The 22820-nt window shown below is 31.3% G+C and overlaps 1 protein-coding gene across 1 annotated transcript; it reads left to right on the forward strand.

Moving 5' to 3' along the window:
• The first annotated feature begins 1370 nt into the window (after window positions 1-1370).
• LOC107450841 (troponin C) lies at window positions 1371-22484 on the forward strand. The gene is made up of 5 exons (XM_016066754.3): window positions 1371-1678; window positions 6822-6852; window positions 16800-16943; window positions 19706-19957; window positions 22180-22484. Exons 1-5 carry the CDS (start codon window positions 1676-1678, stop codon window positions 22206-22208), a joined length of 459 nt encoding a protein of 152 aa, XP_015922240.1. The 5' UTR covers window positions 1371-1675; the 3' UTR covers window positions 22209-22484.
• Window positions 22485-22820: the final 336 nt, after the last annotated feature.

Consider the following 22820-nt stretch of genomic DNA (forward strand, 5'->3'; position numbering starts at 1 on the left):
CCGGAGAACTTAATTTTCACCAACATTCAAAATGATTTTGAATTAAAACAAAATTGGTTTGGTTATAAATGACGAGATATTGAGAAGTTTTAAATTTCATGAAATGGGTTCTTTTCTGAAGCACTTTTTAAGAATTTGTTCCTTTAACTTTCAAGCTCTATGTTTTTCTCGACTTAAGAAATGCTCAAAGATTTGTGATTTAAGTGATCAATGCTTTTTCATTTACTCCAAGAAATAAAGTAGAATGCGAAAAAAAAAACCACCCTCAATAACTATTGATCCTAATGTTCGGATCTTAACGTTCTAGGACTCAAATGGTTCGAGGAGGTGACGGCAAATATGCAATTAATGCAGACGATTTTTTAAGTTAAGAAATCAGACACAAAAACGTATTGTATAGTTCCTGTGAAATCGAATTTTAAAAAAGTCAGATAATTAGAATTCGATTCCTCAAGAGAAAATCGACCGATTTTTTATAGTATCACACGTAGATTTTATTAACTCTCGGCCACAGAGGCATTCTCATTGCGTACGTTGACGGGCTTACGAAGGATTTGCACCTATTAGATTCGAAAATTCTTTTGCGTTTGAATTTTGTTTCTCTACTTAAGTAACGTTAAACGTAGTTGCCAGGACACGCTACAAAACTACTGTTTTTTTTTTTATTTTTGTATCGCACTGCTCACTTCACTACGTCTTTTGAAAGGTAGCTCACTGCTCTACAAACTACGGGATTAGGTAGCGACTACGGTAGTTTCGTTACTTGTAGCTTGCTTTCCGACCACTGGTCCTGCCTATAAGATTCCATACAGTCGTGGTGGCTCAGGGGATGGAGCGTTCGCCTTCCAATGAGGTGAACCGGGTTCGAATCCTAGCGATGGCTGGTAGATACGAATTCAGCATCCGGCTTGCACCGACCACAGTGCTGACGTGAAGAAGGATCACGGGTTAGAGTCCCTTTGCCTTAGGCTAACCGGAGGAGGTTCTCGTTGTCTTCCTCCAGATGTAACGCAAATGAGGGCTAGTTCCATCAAAAAAGTCCGCCACGAAGGCAAATTTCTCCCCAATACTTGATCCAAGAGTTTCCTTGTTTTCTGGATAAAATTCAAAATGACAAGCCTACGTAGTTGATCATTTAGTGATCGTAAACCCAAAAATTGGGTCGGCTGTTCAACGACGGTTATAAAATAAGATTTCATAAGCATTTCGCTTTAATATCCGAGAGAGAGCAAAATAATACTATCTGGTTTAAATTTAAGTAGTATATGAAAGAACTTTTCTGAAAGGAATCATCTGAAAACTAGCGTCACAATTTTTCAGCTAAAGTTGAGCAAATAGAAATGAAGAAATTCCTTGTGACTCTTCACAAATATGTTAGATGGCAACCGAAAAAGCTAGATAATGCTGCCAAAGCGAAGAAATATCGGCCAGCAATTCTAAATTTAAGTTTTTTGGACGCAGAAACACTAGACGACCTTCCTATTCGTTTGCCCCACGTGACTTGTACGAAAATGGGGTGCCATTCGGAAGATTCTCTTTCTGTCTTACCCAGCTCCCTTTGCGATTCTTTCGAACAACCCCAATTCGGAATAAAACGATTCATTTGCAAAAAGTCGTTTGTGTGTCTTCTTCGCTCCCTTGTCTGTGACTTGCACAAGTCGGATTCATCGCAAAAATGGTAAATAAATATTCCATTTATTTTTTTTCTCTCTCTTATTTTTACAAATAAATTCAGTCGAATTTATGAAAATAAATATTCGATTTATTTTTTCTTCTTACTTTTACCTATAATTTATAGTAAAATTTATGAAGAAAAAAATATTCGATTTACTTTGTTCTCTGATTTTTACATATAATTACAGTCGAATTTATGAAAAAACTATTCGAAATATTTTTTCTCTTAGTTTTACATATAATTAATTGCAATCGAATTCATGAAATAAATTTTCGATTTATTTTTTCTTCTTATTTTTACCTATAATAACAGTCGAATTCATGAAATAAATATTAGATTTCTTTTTTTTTTTGTTTGTCTTTATTGCAATATTTCAATTATTTTCATTTTGTCATTTTCATTAATTTGCAATAAAAATTAAAGAAAAATATTATCTATATTTTTTCTAATTATAATTTCAGTTATTGGTTCTTTTAATTATTATTTAAACACTAAAAACAAGAGAAAAGTCTAGAATTTCTACGCAATTGTAAAAATTATATAGTTTTACAAATAATTAAATAAATTGTACAAAATGTTATTTTTTATATAGAACAAAATTTTATTCAACAATATGTGTAAAACCTATAAAAAAATAGTTTATATTGTAATTTAAAAAATTGAGCAAAAAAAATTAATTATAAAAATAAACCAAAATGTAATTCATTTATAAAATGGTTGAATCCTACTATAGTACTCGTTAGATTAATATCAAAAATATTAATATTTAAAGTTTTAATTTCTTCTTCCCTTTTTTTTCAAAGAAACTATAATTTTATAACCTTTTCTTTTAAAAAAAATGTGAAACAGAAGTTTCAAAAAAATATAAAATCATATTTTTTAACGTAAAAAATAACGTGCTCTTATTTTTTAATTGATAGAATTTTGTTGATGTAAAAACTTCATGATGTATTTTACTATTGAGATATAATAATTAGCAAATATTTGACATTTTTTGTATTTAATGAATTTTCTAATGATTATACTTCTTAAGCAAATCATTTTAAATAAATAGCTTTAAGCCGTGATGTCTCAGGTAATAGAGAGTTCGCTTTCCAATGATTTGAACTGGGCTTGAATCCCAGCGAAAGATGGTCGATACGAATTACGCATCCGGCTTGCACCGATCACAGTGCTGACGTGAAATATATTCAGCGGTAGACGGATCATGGGTTAAAGTTCGCTTGCCGTCTGGCTAACCGGAGGAGGTTCTCGTGGTCTTCCTCTACATGTAAAGCTAGTTCCATCAAGAAGGCAAACTTCTCCCAATACTTGCTCCAGGAGTTCCCTTGTCTTCTGGATTGGGTTCATAACTGCAAGGCTACGGAGTAGAATATTAGCAATCGTAAACCCAAAAAATTGAGACTGCCGTTCAATGACGGTCATAATATAATAAATATATGTTGTTGCTGTTATTTTAAAAATGTTAATTTGTAGTTCTCAGTTTAAAAAAATGGTTTTTCACAATTATATTTATTTACAGTCATTCTTAGATGAAATAAATATAATAAAGACAATCACGTTCATATATTGTTTACATATTGTTTTCCTTAATTGACTGTTATTGTTTACCATTGTTTTAATCATGAGGAAAATTCTATTATAAATTAAGTTGCTAAAAGCGACAGAGATTTATTTATTGTTAAAATTGTAAACTTGCATTGTTATCCAGGTCTCTAGATATTCATTAACTAGAAGATATAAAAGGAAAATATTGCATTTGCCGTTTAAAAAAAATAATCCCTTTTTAATACTAATATTAATGAAAAACTCTTTCATACATAAAAAAAAGAAGCACAACGCTGCTTACCACTTAATTTAAAGATGTATTTATTGCTCGTGTAGTTAAAGTTGATTTTTATGATATTTTATTTCTTCACCTCATAAACAAAATCATTTATGCGACAAATGTGCTGTGATTCATCTAAAAAAAGTAAGAATACCAGTATTTTTTAAAGCTATTTATTTCAAATGATTAGCTTAAGAAGTATAATTATTAATGTTAAAAAATTTTAATTTCATTCAATACAAAAAATGTCAAATATTTGCCAATTATTATATCGCAATAGTAAAATAGCATCATGAAGTTTTGACATCAACAAAATTCTATCAGTTTAAAAATAAAAGTACGTTATTTTTACTTGAAAAAATATGATTTTATATTTTTTAAATACTTCTGTTTCACATTTAAAAAAAAATTATAAAATTACAGTTTCTCTGAAAAAAAGGAATAAAACTTTAAATATTAGTATTTTTTGTATTAATCTAATGTGCACTGTAATAGAATTCAACTATTTTATAATTGAATTACATTTTGGACTATTTTTATTAATTAATATTTAGCCCAATTTTTTAAATTACAATTTAAACTGTTTTTTTTTTAATATTTTGCACTTATTGTTAAATAAAATTTTGTTCTAGATCATAAATAACATTTTGTGCAATTTATTTAATTATTCCTAAAACTATTAATTTTTACTATTGCTTAGCAGTGTCTAAAGAATAATTAAAAAAATATATGGAATACTTTTCTTCAATTTTTATATCAAACTTAATTTCTAAATGCAAATGACAAAATGAAAATTATTGAAATATTGCAATAATTGAAGAAAAAAACTAATATTTATTTCACAGACAACAGTTTGAATTGAAAGGAAATTAATTTCCCTCCCATTATTAAGTTATTAGCATTTAAAAAGTATTATTATTATTAAATTTTTTTTTTTTAATTTTCAATTCCTCGGAAAATATATCAGTGGTAAACGGGAAACAATTTCCTCATTTTCATCATTCTTATTTACATGCAAAAAAGTAAATAAAAATAATATGTTTTTTTAATCAACAAAAGTGTTGTGATCGACTTATTACGATCACTGGTCAAATGTTTTTTTCCTTTCTGGATTGACTCCGTTAAACATTTCAAACATTCATGGGTTGCAAATCACTGTCTCTCTTTGATGTTTGATTTCATATCCTTGCCTATGTACCTGTTTCAACAAAATAGTTTTGCCTCTTCAGTATTCATATTTATATTAAAATCACCATCAATCACAGTCATTATACGTTAATAATAAGAAAGAATATAAAAATACTTTAAATTATTATTATGTAAATACATTAAAAAGACCTGCTGGTGAAAATAAAAAAGAAAAACAGCAGCGGTCGCCATAGCAACGCATGCAATGACGACGCATGCGCACTGTTTACTATTACTCTTGAACACAGTTGAAAAGTGAGTGGACGCCATCAAATCCAAACTAAGATCCATTCCGCCAATGGGTTATAAATTTAATAAAATTCTAACCATCCCTGTTGACAGTGAGATTATAATTTGAAAAGAAATACATCTAAGTAAACCACATGAGCAAAAAATTATGATTAACAACTATGAAGTATTCATTTCTAAAACGGCAACTGAAGGCCACATTCTGAAATGTTTTGATACTTCTGATTATGTGGCTCTGATGACACGATTTCCATGAAAACAACAAAATGTTTCTCTGAGTCGTGATGATTCAGGGGGTAGACCGTTCGCCTTTTCAAGCAGGTAAGCCTGGTTCTAATCCCAGTGATGGCTGGTTGATATGAATTCCGCATCCGACTCTCACCGACCACAATGCAGACGTTAAATATCTTCGGTGGTGACTGATCATGAGTTAGAGCCCCCTTGTAGTCAAGATTACCATGGGAGGTTTTCGTTGATTTCCTCTCCGTGTAACGCATATACGGGCAAGTTCCATGAAAAAGTCAATTTTTTTCAAATACTTGATTTAGGATTTCCCTTGTCTTCTGGATTGGGTTCTAAATTATAAGGATACGGCTGTTTTACTACGAAATACAAAATTTTTTGGATTCGAACCCGTATCACCTTATTGGAAAATGAGCGCTCAATCCCCTGAGCCATCACGGCTCGAACGCAACGGATTTTCGAATGTAAGGGAGTGTACTTCAAACTAAGCAACCAAACTTTAGAGAGTAGGTATAGTTTGTCTACGGCAAGAACTACCCCCGCAACAAAGTCTGAGACTGTCTGCTGCTATGGAAACAAGAATGGTGCATTTCAAGGAGGGAAGCTTCTCTTCACTCTAAGGTGGACGTAATAGACTGAAGTAAAAGATTCCCCTTTCGCCGACTCCAGCTAAAACCTGTCCTAAACATAAACCCTACACCCCCACTTGAAATATTTATACCTCGTTATCATAGTCACCGCCACGGGTCCAGATGAATGGATAGGGGAATTCTAACTTTAGACAAACTATAGGTGGACTTCTGAATTCAGTAGATAAATGTGTTTGCGATGAGTTCTAAAAATGAATGACCCTAAGGACCCAATTCAATATTTTTGATGGTTTTCCATTGATGGACCTACATAATCTTGATGGAAATCATCATTGATTCCATCATGAATCATTATAATTTTTTATGGTAACCAACATAAGTAATCATTACCTCAATATAGGAATTCGGATTGATTTATGATGGTCCAACATAAGAATATCAAATTATTTTAATGGTTTGTTCATGTTGAGCCATCACGAATTTCCATCATAGTATCTTAGAAATCAATTGTTGGAACGATCATGAGCAACCATCATCCCAATGTAGGAATTCGGATTGATTTATGATGGTCCAACATGAGAAACCCAAATTGTTCCGCTGGTATATTCCTGCTGAACCAACAAGAATTTCCATTAAACCATCATGGAAATGTATAGTTGGAAACATCACGGATCATCATCGATTGTTGGTCCATGAGAGTCAATCTTCTCTTGATGGTTAACCATCATAGTATCAAAGTGGCACTTTCCATCATGGAATGATGGAAGTTTGTCTGCATATCAAAAACCATAAACTCATAATGGAAAACGTTGGATGTTAGTGACCATCAAATGATGTTGGACCATCGTGAATCGCACTGAAACCGACATAAACCATCAAAACGATTTGATGGGACCATCAAGATATTTGATTTGGTTTGAGTCATTTCCCGTGATTGGGCTTAATTTTGGGAAAAAGGCTGTAAGGACTGACAATCTATAGGAATAAAAAATAATTTTAAAGATGAACGTATAATTCACTAATTTTTTCTTTCTTTTTTTCTACATAGGTTGAGGAACTGAGTAAAGAGCAAGTTGAAAGTAAGTATTGTTTTCTGTATTGACTTCATAATTACTGTATTGACTTCATAATCATTCAATGTTTATAGTTGTTTCTATCACTAAAATCTATTCAAAATGAAAAAGTTTTCGTTCGCTCGGTTTCTAAAATCAATGATCAATAATGTCCCGCAATCCAAATAAAATTTGGACAAGAATACTTTAGTACACTTTCTGACCAAAAGAATCCGAACACCCAGTTGTTAGGGTAGAGGAAGCATAATAAAGTGTGGGGGGGGGTTCTCCTGGGGGTACTTATATCTTCCAAGTCCCTCAGTGGACTGATCACCAAGACACGGTTCCCAAAGGCAAGCAACACTGCCCACGGTCCGTAAGTGGGTGGGTGACCACTTTGATTAGCCTGCGTAAGGAACGAGGGTGTGTGGTATCGGTCCTCGTTAAACTGTTCGACCGTGAAATGCTCGACTTCGCTCACAGGTTGTCGGGCTGCCAAAGCAGGGAGTCCTCCCCTCTGCAGAGGATCGAAATTGTGACGGCGTTTCTTCAAATCATCCTCAGGCATGTTTTTCAGACCGTCTACCGTAGCCCATTGAGCAGCTCTAGTGCAACGTCAATAAAGTACTTATCTCAAATTCAGATATCCCTTCATTTCGTTAAGCTCAACATATTAATAAAATGCGCTTACATAAAAACTTTAATAAATACATATTTGATAAACAAAATTATCCGTTTTTTTATCAACTTCTAAGAAAACATAGTGAGTAAGAAGTAACTAACGAGTGGAACTAATAGTGAACAAAGTAATGTAACAAAAAGTTCAACAAAAAAAAGTTCTTTTTTTAGCAAAATTAAAACAAAATTTAACCAAAAATTTAACACAATTTAGGATTTTTTTAAAAATGTAATGCTTATCAATGTACTTGTATCTGATAGCATGCAGCCGGTGTTTTTTTCCCTTCCTGTTTATGAATGAAATTTTAGCAGATGAACATGTTTTTACTTAGTTTAAATTATAATTCACTACTATTTTTTAATCTTTTGTCGCAGTTGCACATTAAGTCAGCTAGGGATATTTAAACTAATATTTTCGCAAAATACACTTGGGGATGGATTTTTTCCCCTGACAAATGATCAAAATGGCGATGTAAAGAGCTAAAAACAGAATGAATAGCCCATTCACTTCTTAATTTTTTCGCCAGTAGCTTATTGATTGCAATTTAAGTTCTGGTAAAACAGAGTGTTCATATAAATGAATCGGATCGAGCAACGAAATGGTTAACTAAAATATTTATTCCTCGCTGCCAACCATTGGAAATAAAAAAAAATATTATGAAAACGCTACTTTATGATTATTTAAAAGTTCTAAATTCTAGTTTCTCTTCTAAAATAATTTCTTTAAAATTTGATATTAAATAATAAAACTTCAGTTAGTTTTCAACTTAAAATGTATTATTAATACATTTTAAGTTGTATAAATAATATGTATTAATAATACATTTTGTAATGTATTTGTATAAATGTAAATACATTATTTTTCCTTAAAAAAGCAATCAATATCATTAAAAAAAAACAAAAGAAAAAAAACAGTAGCATATCTTTAAAGAAGAAGAAATTTAAACAGCGAAATACTTAATAAAGAAGCGCTGGAAAAATACATCAGGTAAGAGTGTCCTCATACATATTACCGTAAATAACCGAAATCAAGAAAATGTCAACTTTCACGATGTCAAAGTCAATGTCAACGCATAGTCGCCCGAAATATTTGTTATATCCGATTTAATATTAATATTTTGATTGCTATTATTACATTTATTCGGTATTTTAATATCTTTTAAACTTTACATGGTGGCCCAATTTTTGAATGGTAATTTTTTTTCTAAGAATCATAGATTTCTTAGAAAAAGCTTTTTGTTTTTAATCGCACATTTTTTGTAAATTGCATTTTTGTAAATTTTTATAATTTTAAATAATTTTATTTTTGTATTTGTAAATATGCATTAAATATATTATATAGGTGCAATACAAATAAATTAGATGGGTATTAAAGCGAAAGAAAATTATTTTATGCCTCATGATTTTAAGTGTATTGGTTTCATGCAGAGTTGGCTAGTTTAAACCATTGTGGTTTGAGCCATAAACCAAACGTTTTTCTTTTAAAAATTTGTTAATTTTAATAATTTTTTTTTAATATTGTATATGAATACTTTTAATTAGACAATATGAAACTTTTTCACATTTTTTTTTAGTTTTGAGTTTAAGTGCTAAAGTAAATTTGTCTAACTATAAATAAACGTAAATATGTCATTTTTAAATGTTTACGCATCATTTGCTTTCATGAAAAACACTTTCTCTGTAGAACACTTTCATGTTACGAAAGTTTTGGGCTCGTTAATGTCTCTAAAACTGCTTCACAAGTGTTAAATAACCATAAAAGAACGTTTAAAATAGTTAATTAAGACTCTGCGTTTTGCCTAGTTATATATTTAATTATTTTAAATAGCTTCTGTGGTTTTGAAAATTATTAACGAATTATTGAGGATTATAAATGATTACCAACTCAATTTTTATTAAAAATACACTCGTTTAACCTACTTTGATTTAATTAATTCTCCAACTTAACGAATATTTTTTCTGGTCTGACGAAAACGGTGCTAAAGTGCTCTTTTTTAACGAATTTTTAGCTTTGCTTTATAGAACAACACTAGCAGGAAAAAACTTCGCACATAAAACTAAAACTATGAATTTTTCGCACTTACAATTTTGAATATTTCGCACCTTAATCTGAGTGAGTAATTATTTTTATAACTTATAATTTCCTAACGTATAACTTATAATTTTTAAGCTCGAAGTAAAACAGTAATCATTTTTTTCTTATATCTGTATATATAAGGGTAATTTGCATCGATAGTTGCCCTTTACAAAAATTAATATTCGATTTAACGAACGGATGTGTCGGTACCATTCAATTCGTTAAATCGAGGTTCAACGGTAACTTAAAAATAATGAATTGTATGTACGTGATTGTAGCTCGATTTTTAAATAGTATGACATGTTATAAAACATTTTTGTTATAGAGCCGGTTTAGATCGTTTATATTTTCAAAACTGTTTCTACAATTTCAAATATTTCACTTAAATTAGACTTTATTTTGGAAATAAACGAAACGTTACACCGATATTTTAGAACTACTTTTGAAAATCGTAAACATACAATTATTTATACTTTTATCAAAATGCCTGGAATGTAATCTAAGAATATACACAGAGTCTTTTCTGATGTGTTTCAGAAATATTTCATTATAACTTATTAATACTTTCAGAAGTATTTGTAAAATGTAACGTAGGAAAATAAGAAATTTTGATCTAGCTTAGCATGCAAATATACATATATATATATATATTGGAAATTCGAGCTTATTATAAAAAGCCTAAGGAAATTACCTAATGTCCCTAACCTACCTAATAATTACCTAATGGAACCTGAGGGAATTATTATCAATACTTTCAGAAATGTTTGTAAGATGTAACGTAGGAAAATAAGAAATTTTGACCTAGCTTAGCATGCAAATATATATATATTGGAAATTCGAGCTTATTNTCAAAATGCCTGGAATGTAATCTAAGAATATACACAAAGTCTTTTCTGAGATGTTTCAGAAATAGTATTTCATTATAACTTGTTAATACTTTCAGAAATATTTGTAAAATGTAACGTAGGAAAATAAGAAATTTTGACCTAGCTTAGCATGCAAATATATATATATATATTGGAAATTCGAGCTTTTTGTAAAAAGCCTAAGGAAATTACCTAATGTCCCTAACCTACCAAATAATTACCTAATGGAACCTAAGGGAATTATTATCAATACTTTCAGAAATGTTTGTGAGATGTAACGTTGGAAAATAATGCATTTTGTTTGTTAAATGAAGTATTTCAAAAATAAAATGCAAAAAAAAGAGAAGCTTTTTTTAAGCAAAAGGGAGCAAAGCTTTGCGTGGGTTTAACACGATCTCTCAGGTATTTATAGAAGTCGGTCCTCCAACATCAACTGTGGATAAAGTTTTATTTCAATAAATATGTCATATTCATTCACATTCATTAGATGGGATGTCTACCATTTTTGATTTACGTTTACAAAATTTAAGAAAACTTTCTATGATTAATAATACATTTAATAAACTGTATTTAAAATGCTCGTTGTTTGTAGCAAAGATCTAAAATGCTGATACATTCTAATTAATATCAAAAGAAGAAGCGAAACAAAAATTATTTTAGTTATTAAGAACAAATTCCTGCAGGATAAAACGCGACATAAAAGAATAATTAAGGCATAGTATAAAACGTGGAATACAATAATGGAAGTGAACACTTTTCGCAAGAAGCACTTGGAGGATTATTTAAGAGATGTTTAGAACTTCTCCTAAATAATCCTCTAAGATGTTTAGAACTTTGCATTTGTTTACTCTCCTGTATCCATGGGTTAACATTGTAATGCAATACGTTAAAAATAAATACAAATAGGAAGTATATAAAAAATCGGCTGACCCATTACGTGTATGTTTAAATAGAAAAGTATTGCGTAGAAAAATCGTGCAAAACATGTAACTATTAAAAATCTACAGTGCGTCTAATAATTTAATATAATTATTATATTATACTAATATAATACCTGATATAATAAATATTCTATATTTATATAATATATGGTCTAATTTAGCCTATCGTCTAATTTATATTATCTATCGTCTTATTTAACCAATGGATAGACGAACGTAAACAAGTGCAAACTGGTTTCAGTCACGTAAAAACAATAAAGCTGTATAGAATCGCCTGATAATTAAGATTTTACATAGAATCTTATAGTGGGTGTAATAATTTGGACAGGGACTCTATGTTCAATATCGCAAAAAAAGATATTGTACGATATTGCAAAAAATGGTTGTGGAATGTGGATCGATATTTCTCAACATTTACAAACGTTATAGAATGACGAACGACATCGGCAACACAATATTCAAAAAAACGAATGTTGTGGAATACTGGCAATCACCATAATTGCGTTATTCGTAAAAATAAAAACTAGTATATGAAAATTTTCTTATCTTTTATTGTATTTAATACCTTTCCTGTCTTTTAAAAGAATAATTTTTATTTAAGAACTCAATATAGTTAAAGATTAAAAGTTTTACAAGGAGCCTTTCACCGTGACATCGATGAGAATTGTACAATATGGCACATTCATTGATGATTTTCTCCGATATTGACAATGTCGGTCGATATATACAGTCGGACTTCTATTTAACGAACTTTTGCGAATTTTTCTATTTTGCGATTTTTTTTCAAGGAACCAAGAACATTTTGGAAATTTTTTTCGCAAAATAACTTCCAAATAGCGAAGTGAATTTTCCATTTCATGAACTTTTCTTTGAGATCCAAAATATTTCAAACTTGTTAACGCATTTATGAGCGAAATGAATTGATTTTCGAAGCCCTTTCACTTTTAGAAAAAGCTGAAAAATCCCTTTTTATTTGCATTCCAAATGAAAAATTCAACAAAATGAACTGCTTTTATCAGTAGCTATTAAACTTTGTGGTAATGTACGTTTAAAATTACTTTTATTATAAATGCAGCTGTAATTTTATACATAAATTTAGCTTTTTTTGGGGTTGAAAATGCATGTTGGATGCAGATTTCTTTTAGGGTTAAGATTTATAAAATAAATCGTGGATGCTAGTTTACAAGATGAAGGTGTGTATCCATTGCCATTTTAATTACATACAGTGTTTACGAACTGAAGTCCTGTTTTGTGTTGCTTAAGTACAGTCAAACCCCGTTATAGTGAACATGGTTTATAGTGAACTCCCGGATATAGTGAACGAAATGTTCGCTCCCGTGCCTTGCTATACATATATGATATTATTTTTTGTGGATATAGTGAACCAAAATAAAGAGGAAATTGGATATTATGAACTTTTTTTCTTCGTTTTTTGGTCATTTTTAAATGTCTACATACAGTACATATACTGATTTTTAAACGAATTTACCATATAACGTACTTATTATCGGGCGAATTCGCTGTATAGAGGCCTGATTGAATTAAGGCTGTTACTTGTGCTACTTTTGATAGTGGAGGCAACAAAAAAAAACGAAGAATTGTAGCTCGCCAAACCTCAGTTTAGAAGAAGACTTAGTTTGAAATACCTGAATAAATAACTTCTTTCCGAGAGATAGAGAAAGGACGGGAAGGTGAAAGATAAATATAAATCTACATCTGTTGCCAAATTTGGATCGCCCCAAATGTCTCTCCCGGTTTTGACTTACAATTGTTTCTCACTTCGACTAAAACGACGTTCCTTCGACGCAAGAGATTAAATGCTTCGAATTAAAATTACGCAGTGAAATAACAAACTTTATTTTTACATTATCATTAAACTTGATCTACAAATGGGTTTTAAATACAGGGTTGCCGCAGAAAAAGAAATTAACAAAATAGTTGCTTTTAGTTGCCTAAAGCATGAAAATAGTTGCCGGAAACTATGAAAATAGTTGCCTAAATAAGAACAAAATTCATATTATACCATGATCCAAAGAACAAATTTTCAGCAAAAATAAGACTAAAATTTTATGAAATGACTTAATTGTCATATTATACCATGATCCATTTAGTCAAGTGTGAGGGAAATATGACCATTTTTACATAAACGTTTGTGTTCTAGCATTAAATTTTTATATCAAAAAAATTAGTACATTTACAGATAGTCAAATATTTTTAATTACTAAAATTCATTCAAAAAATACTTTTTCATTAAAGAAAAATATACTTCTATTAATAATTAATAAAAACATACAAACATATTTTTATGAAAGAAAACATACTTTTATCAATAATTGATTAAACAAATCAATATATATATATATATATATATATATATTGATTTGTTTAATCAATTATTGATAAAAGTATGTTTTCTTTCATAAAAATATGTTTGTATGTTTTTATTAATTATTAATAGAAGTATATTTTTCTTTANTATATATATATATATTGTGATTACTCGAGTTAATTCGAAATTCACACATCGTAATATCGTATTAAAAATTGGGTTTTTTAAAAATCAGGTATAATTTTGTAGCAATAACCATTAAGAAGGTGATCGAGAAACGAAATAGACTTATGATGGAATCTGTGCAAATTGAGTGCATCAAAAAGCGATTACTCAAATTTGAAATTCAGAATTTTTAACATTTATTTTTTAAGAAAAGAAATTCAGTTTGTTCAGAAGATTCCACGGGGGCCGCAGGTTTTCAACCCAATTTATGCTAAAAAAACATCGCTAGGAGAACAGAAAAGTCTCCTTTTCCAGAAAATAGTTGCTTTTTTAGCCTTTTCAGGAAGAAAAAAAAGTTGCCATAGTTGCCTCATGCTGAAAATAGTTGCAACTAGTAGCATTTTAGTCGCCTGTGGCTACCCTGTAAATTATATTACTGTTTGATTATCAAACAAAAAGTTGTTGTCAATTTCATCACTTCTGCTGTAAATTATAATATTTTATATTATTTCACTTTTTTTTCAATCATAATATTTTGAATTTCATTCTAAAATATCAAGATATCTATTGAAGATGCCTACTGATTGATTGTGTGATGATCATGATTGATTGTGTGATATTGACATAGCCTTTACCCATATTTTATTTTATAACCGTCGTTGAACGCCTTTTTTGGGTTTTCGACAACTCATATTCAACTCCTTAGCCTTGTCATTTGGAACCCAATCCAGAAGACAAGGGAACTCTTGGATCCATCAGTGAGAGAGATGTGTCTTCGTGGAGGACTTTTCGATGGAACTCACCCGCATATGCGTTACATGGAGAGGAAACCCTTCCACGGTTAGCCTAACGGCGAGGAAACTCTAACCCATGATACAACTGAGGATATTTCAGTTCGGCACTGTGGTCAGTGCAATCGCTTAATGAGGACAGTTTCCTGATCTTTAAAATAAGTGCAAAATAGTTTAGACGAGAGAGAAATATTTGGATACTAAATGTAATTAAAATATTTGCTCACTCGAAGATTTTGAAACTCGTTCATATTCCATGTAAAAATTAATATTTATTTCTTATTTTTTATCATTTAATTTAGCAACTGTCGAAAAAAGTTAAAAATAAAAAAGTCAAAAATATTTGAAATTTAAATGTGTCATTTTAGCAGGCAAAATCCAAAATTCGAAAATCATCTGTTGAATAATTCTTGAAAAAAAAAATGTTTAAAAATACCACACATTTAAAATTTTATTATTCGGAAACTATTCGGTCCACACACATCTTGCATTGCGTCAATTAAAACGACATACTTAAAATGAAGTAAAAATGTGTGTATTTTGCAATTCACACTTTTCCGACCATTATTAAAAAACATAAATAAAAAATAAGTAACCGTAAAAAGTTATCAGTTGCGTGCAATAATTTTTGAATGCAAGCGTTTTATAACTGTGCGTAAAAAATTTCATTTCTTTTTGAAACTTTCCGAGATGAAGCGAAATTTGAAAAAAGTGATATCAATCTAAAGGATCTCTTTTCCGAACTATTCTGACCCTATTTCCTATGGTGTCTATATATTAAGGGGACCGGAAAATAGTGTCGTTTCGGTACATTTGATATTTGTTATCGAGATTTTATTTTTAACCCATAATGTATTCAGCCTCGTTAGCAACAACCTTTTGATGACGAATCGAAAAAAATGAGTTGGTTTTCAAAACTAACGAACATTTAATGCTCCTAAACGACATTACTTTCCGGTCCCCCTAATATATATTCTCCCCTATGGGCTATCATCTGTATCCTTCGAGAAAAAAAAGGTACGTTTCTAGGAGACGCAAATTTTTTTTAAAGAAGTGTAACGTAATTGCCTCTATTAATTTATTTGCCTATTTCTGATGAGTCTATCGTATTACTTTTTTTGATATCATGATTCTTTTTGCTTACTCTACAGTACCTGGCCAAACGATTAGACGCACTCTAAGATTCTATGTAAAATTATAACTATCAGGTGATACAGCTTTATTGTTTTTATGCGACTGAAACCGGTTTGCACTTGTTTACGTTCCGTGTATCAATGGGTTAAATGAGACGATATATTATATAAATTCCACGATAGGATAAATGAGACGAAATATTATATAAATATAGAATATTTATTATATCAAGCATTATATTAGTATATTATAATAATGAGATCAAATTATAAGACACATTGTAGTTTTTGAATAATGACATGTCTTGCACGAGTTTATAGGCAATACTTTTATATTTAGACATGCATGTAATGGGTTTTTATGCTGGAGATTTTTTATAGACTTCCTATTTGTATTTATGTTTAACGTATTGCATTACAATGTTAACCCATTGATACACGAAAGTAAACAAGTGCAAACAGTCTGTGTAAAATCAATAAAGCTGTATAGAGTATCACCTGATAATTAAGATTTTACATCGAATCTTATAGTGCGTCTAATAATTTGNATACACGAACGTAAACAAGTGCAAACAGTCGGGTGAAAAAAATAAAGCTGTTTAGTATCACACCTGATAATTAAGATTTTACATAGAATCTTATAGTGCGTCCAATAATTTGATTTAATTATTATATTAAACTAATATAATACCTGATATAATGAATATTCTATATTTATATAATGTATCGTCTGATTTATCCAATCGTCGAATTTATATTATATATCGTCTAATTTTACCAATTGATACACGAACGTAAACAAGTGCAAACAGTCGGATAAAAACAATAAAGCTGTATAGTATCACCTGATCATTATAATTTTGCATAGAATCTTATAGAGTGCGTTTAATGATATGGAGTGTACATTTAAAAATAAGAATTTAAGGACTTTCATTCTGTGAAGCGTAGTTTTAAAATTTCTTTGGCTAACATTAGTTGTTATCTTTTTTTTCAGTGTTGAAGAAAGCCTTCGACATGTTCGACAAAGACAAGAAAGGTTCGATTGAGACGACTGTCGTTTCAACCATCCTCAGAACTCTTGGACAGTCCTTCGTAGAAAGTGAACTAAAAGAACTCATAACAGAAATAGACGTCGACGGTCAGTTCTTTGTTTTTAATAATGTCTGAATAATTCATCAATACTTATTCAACATTTCAGTGTCCGAAAACAACAATTGTTTTTTTAAGACTCTTTCCCAGTTGAAATTCCTGATGGTTCCATCAAATCATTTTAAAGGTTTAGATTGGTTTCAATGCTATTCATGATGGTCACCATCATCCAACATTTTCCATGATGCGTTCATGAATTGTGATAGGCGAACAAACTTCCATCATTCCACATTAATAGGATGATGGCTAACCATCAAGAGAAGTTTGATTCTCATGGACCAACAATCCGTGATGATTCAAGGGGAATTCTTGTTGGTTCTCAGACCATCAAAACAATTTGGGTTTTTCTTAATGTTGGCCCATCAAAAATCGGTCCGAATTCCGACATTGGGAGGATGTTGGTTCGTGATCGTTCCAACATTTAATTTCTGAAGAAACTATATTTTGGACCATCATAAATCAGTCCGAATTCATACTTCGGTTGTTACTTATGTTGGTTACCATCACAAAATAGAATGGTTCATGATGGAATTATGGGTGGTTACCATCAAGATTATGTTGGACCATCAATGGAAAACCATCAAAAATTTTGAATTGGATGTTTTTCCTGATCTAATCGGACATTGAAATTTTGAATAAATATTGATGATTTAATTAAATTAATATCAAATCAGATCTAGAATATTCCAAATATTGCACTCACCACAGAGATTGTTGACAGTTCGACATATTCTACATTTCAGTCTTTCGCGGTGAAAAAAAAAAGTTTAAAAAAAGACACAAAAATGTACCTTCTCTGATTAATTATACATTTTTTCGACGGATTCAATTTTTGACCATAAAATATAGGGAGAAGCCATTAGCAGGGAAATAAGGACACAATAGTTAGGTCATGAGAGCAGTCCAAAGTTTTAATTCGTCATTCTTACTTTACTTGCGTATTTCACGATATCTTGATACATTTTTAAGCGAGTTAAAAAAAAAATTTCACACAATTATAAAATTCATCGAGATAAAGATATATGCAAAACATAATTTCAACGTAAATATTTAAATACTTATTATTTTTTAATAATAGTCAAAAAAAAATTTTAATTAAAAAGATATAAAATTTTATAAATCATTTTAAATAACGTAATTTTGCATGGCAAAATACAATATTTGAGTGAAATCGGTCGAATAATTCCTAATAAATGGAATTTTTTAAATTAAATAAAATCGAATATTAAAAGAAGATCCGATGATGAGATCAAAAGTTACTCAGGGAGGTCCGTTTATTAATTTTTTGCACACTCTCCACAATTCGAATGGATGGTGTTTTCTACACTGAGAGCTCTTGACTGCCTATACTTCCGGTTTACTGTCTCCGTTTTATTTGGTCACAACGTGATCATTGTGTTTTAAGACTATCTTAGGCAGTATTTACGTGTATTTGTTACCACGTTTATTGTCTATGTTTAAAAAAGATTCGTTATAAGAGTGGTCATTTGAAGATCTGTCATTTCAAGATGTAAGAATCGTCATTTGAAAAAAATGACACCTATTTCCTCGTCAACACTGTACCAGCTTTGAAATGTAAACCTAAATGATCATTTGCAAAATGAATTCGCTGTTCGAACACTACGCTAACACTAACGTGCGATTCCGTACGGCTTGCAATAAGAACAAACAAGTAAAAAGCGGGCATTTCAGAACAAACAAAAAAGTGAGCTCTCTCTAAATCTAGCAACCCTATATCTCCTTTTTCATCAACACATCTCTCAATAACTAAAACAAATTTTCTTTTTCGCCAGAAAATACTCAGAAACGACACATTTTATTTCTTTTATTAAAAACTAAATTATCTGTTTTAGAATATCGTCTCCAAGAATAAGCTGTGTTAAGCAGCTGTATACTTTGTAACCAGAAGATTGCTGTTGTAGTTTACATTTATATTGAAAACATCATCCATAATTGTTTCAATTACTGACATTCATGATCCTACCCAATTACGTTGGTTTGTTGGTGACAGAATCGGCAATCTTTATTAATTGATCCAATTTCAACTATTTTTTTTCCTTCTATTTTGCAGAAAGTAATATAATTCAAATAAATTACTGACATAATTCAAAGGGCCGTGAAAGCTCAGAGGATAGAGCGTTCGCCTTCCAATAAGGTAAACTAGGCTCGAATTCCAGTGATGGCTGGCCTATGCGAATTCAGCATCCGACTTGCACCAACCACAGTGCTGACGTAAAAATCCTCCGTGGTAGACAGATCATGAGTTAGAGTCCCTTTGCCGCCAGGCTAACCGTGGGAGGTTATCGTGGTTTTCCAACCCATGTAAAGCGAATGCGGGTGAGTTCCACCCAGAAGTCCTCCACAAAGACAACTTTTTCCCAATACTTTATCCAGGTGTTCCCTTGTCTTCGGAATTGGGTTCAAAACGACAAGTTGAACACTAGTAGTAAAAAAAACTTTGAAAGCTCAGCTTGATAGATATTTGCAGAACACAGAAATAAACTTTGAAAGCTCAGCTTGATAGATATTTTCAGAACACAAAAATAAACTTTGAAATCTTTGATAGATATTTGCAGAACACAAAAATAAACTATGAAAGCTCAGCTTGATAGATATTTGCAAAACACAAAAATAAACTTTGAAATCTTTGATAGATATTTGCAGAACACAAAAATAAACTTTGATAGCTCGGTTAGAGTGAAATCTCGGAGTATTCTACTGTAGTTGAAGAATGAATGTTTTTGTTGACAGGTAGCGGTGAGTTGGAGTTCGATGAGTTCTTGGCCCTGACATCGAGGTTTCTGGTGGAGGAAGATTCTGAGGCGATGCAGGAAGAATTGAGGGAGGCATTCCGTATGTACGACAAGGAGGGGAACGGTTACATCAATGTTATTGACTTGAGGGAAATATTGAGGGCACTCGACGACAAACTCACAGAAGACGAGTTGGATGAGATGATTGCAGAAATTGACACTGATGGATCAGGAACCGTCGACTTTGAGGGTAAGTCTAATACACACGCATTCTCAGATCAGTGATCTATTATGCCCTCATCCAAAAACCTTTGTCTTAAAATTTCCATGACACTTTCTTTTCAAATTTTGTTCAATGTAGTTTTCAGTTTCACGTAGTAAAAGTTTTTTTTATCTATTTGAAAATCCGTTCCGCAGTGAACTGATCGCTAAAACAGGGCTCCCAGCAGATCACCGAAGTCAAGCATCACTGGCTGCTGTCAGTGTGCGGGTGGGTGACCACTTGGATCAGTCTGCGTAGGGACCGAGGATGTGCGGTATGGGTCCTTGTTAAACTGTTCTACCGTGAATTGCTCGAAATCGTAAGCAGGTCGTTGGGCTCCCAAAGAGGGGGAGCCATCCCCTCTGCAGAGAATTGTGATGGCATGTCTTTGGATCATCCTCAAGGACGTTTCCCTGACCGTCGCCAACAGCCCATTATGCAGCTCTAGTGTGATGTAAATAAAGTACCTACGTACCTTAATGAACTAATATTATAAAATTCACTAATATTTCTAAATTCACAAAACTAAAGATTTGTATGATGAATTTGTGAATGTTACTTAATGATGTAAAGAAGCAGCCTGTGAATTATTAGGAACAGTTTCATACATATGAGTTGAAATTGTCTTGAGAAATATTGAACAATTGCAAGTTTTTCTTTCTTTAAATTTCATATTTTAGTATGATGATATATAAAATGATTTGCTTAAGATTTTTTTTATCGAATTTTTAACCAACTTATATTAGCTTGAAAATATAACCAGTATATTGCAAAATTAAGCTGTATATTGATAAATTAACCAGTATATTCCTCAATTAATTTGACGTAAATTAAATTACGTTACGTCGCTTTTTTTGCAGTATTAAAATATTTTCCCACTCATGCTGTCAATACTTTTAATTCAGCACCTCTTCTGTTTGTTTTGTTCTTACATGTGACAGTAAAGATTACCTTCCCATGGAGATTGTTTTCTATGAAACCCTTACATTTTTGTTAACATAACTTAACAGTGCATGAAAAAATAATAAATACTCTCGAAGAGTAAAATTAATATTCACTATAAAATTTTTTAGCAATTATGTTTTGCCTCTTTATAAGGTTGTTCATTACTTTTTTAAAAAGTGACTCACACAAAAGGTTAAAAAAAAAATTCATTTCAAACTGTCATCTCCATGGAAACTGGGTCCCGCAGTGAACTGATCGTAAAGACACGGTTCCCAGCGGAACACCGAAGTCAAGCATCACTAATTCACTATCTGCGTTCAGTAAGCGGGTGGGTGACCACTTTGATTAGCCTGCGGAAGGAGCGAGGGTGCATGGTATGGGTCCTCGTTAAACTGCTCTACTTAAAGTGCTCGACTTCGCGCCCAGGTCGTCGGACTACCAAGCCAGGGAAGCCATCCCCTCTGCAGAAGATCAAAATTGCGATGGCATGTCTTCGGATTATCATCCTCCGGGATGTTTACCAGACCGTCGCCAATAGCCCATTGTGCGACGCTAACCGCTACTATGTAAAGTGGTGAATAAATTAAGACAGCTTCAATGGATTAATTTTCCTCTCCCAAGTCAAAATTCTTGATGGTCCCATCAGAACATTTGGATGGTTTATTTTGGTTTCAGAGAGATTCATGATGGTCCAACATCATTTGATGACCCTCCAACATTTCCAATTCTGTGCTCATGGTGTTTGATATGCCAACAAACTTCCATCCTTCCATGGTGGAAAATCCTACTTTAACGCACTATGATGCTTAACCATCAAGAGAAGTTTGATTCCCATGGATCAACAATCCATGATGGTTTTGTTGGTGCAGCAGGAATATGCCATCAAAACTATTTGTTTTGTATGTTGGCCCATCAGAAATCAGAACAAATTCCTACATTGGGGTGATGGTGGTTCATGATCTTTCCAACATTTGATTTCTAAGAAACTATGATGGAAATGTCTGATGGCTCAACGTAAACAAACTATCAAATTGAGTAGCTGATGTTGGATCATCATAAATCAGTCTGAATTCCTACATTGGGGTGGTGGTTACTCATGTTGGTTACTACCAAAAAAGATAATGGTTAATGATGAAAGTATAGATGGATTAAGATTATGTTGGTCAATCAATCAAAAGTTTTGACATCGGTAGTATACATAGTTGCCTCAAGTTTAAAGCACTGAAATTGTCATATATTTAAGTGACTTTATTTTTCTTTTGCAGAGTTTATGGAAATGATGACTGGTGATTAAATTCAACTTCGAGAGACACTCAGCGAAAGATTTTTCTCAGTGAAGTCAACCATCTTGTTAATAACTGCGACCGATTGCTGTAAACACAACACTTAACATAAATTTGAAAAATTCCTCTTCTCGGTATGAGTTTTTTTGTCCCGTAGAAAAATTATTTTTCTCTTATTTCTTTATTAAAAAATAAATAAACAATAAGAAAAGTCATTTTGGTGGAATCATGGATTATAAAATGACTGAAAACACTGTTCGATCATTGAATAAAACTTATTATTTTTCTTTTCTTTCTTTATTAAAAAATAAATAAACAATGTGAAAACTCATTTAGATGGTATCATGGATTTTAAAATGGCTGAAAACAATGTTCGATCATTGAATAACACACATAATTTTTTCTTTCTCTCTATATTAAAAAAAAAATAAACAATATGAAAACTCATTTAGGTGGAATCATGGATTATAAAATGACTGAAAACACTGTTCGATCTTTGAATAACACACATTATTTTTCTTTTCTTTCTTTATTAAAAAATAAATAAACAATGTGAAAACTCATTTAGGGGGAATCATGGATTTTAAAATGGTTGAAAACAATGTTCGATCTTTGAATAACAC

The sequence above is a fragment of the Parasteatoda tepidariorum genome, chromosome 8, assembly GCF_043381705.1.
Source record: "Parasteatoda tepidariorum isolate YZ-2023 chromosome 8, CAS_Ptep_4.0, whole genome shotgun sequence".
In the NCBI taxonomy this organism is placed as follows: Eukaryota; Metazoa; Arthropoda; class Arachnida; order Araneae; family Theridiidae; genus Parasteatoda; species Parasteatoda tepidariorum.

Excerpts from the sequence above, each read along its gene's own strand:
- LOC107450841 (XM_016066754.3), top strand. Across the intron at positions 6,853-16,799 it reads GAGTAAAGAGCAAGTTGAAA|TGTTGAAGAAAGCCTTCGAC; the intron begins GTAAGTATTGTT and ends CTTTTTTTTCAG. Across the intron at positions 19,958-22,179 it reads AGGAACCGTCGACTTTGAGG|AGTTTATGGAAATGATGACT; the intron begins GTAAGTCTAATA and ends TTTCTTTTGCAG.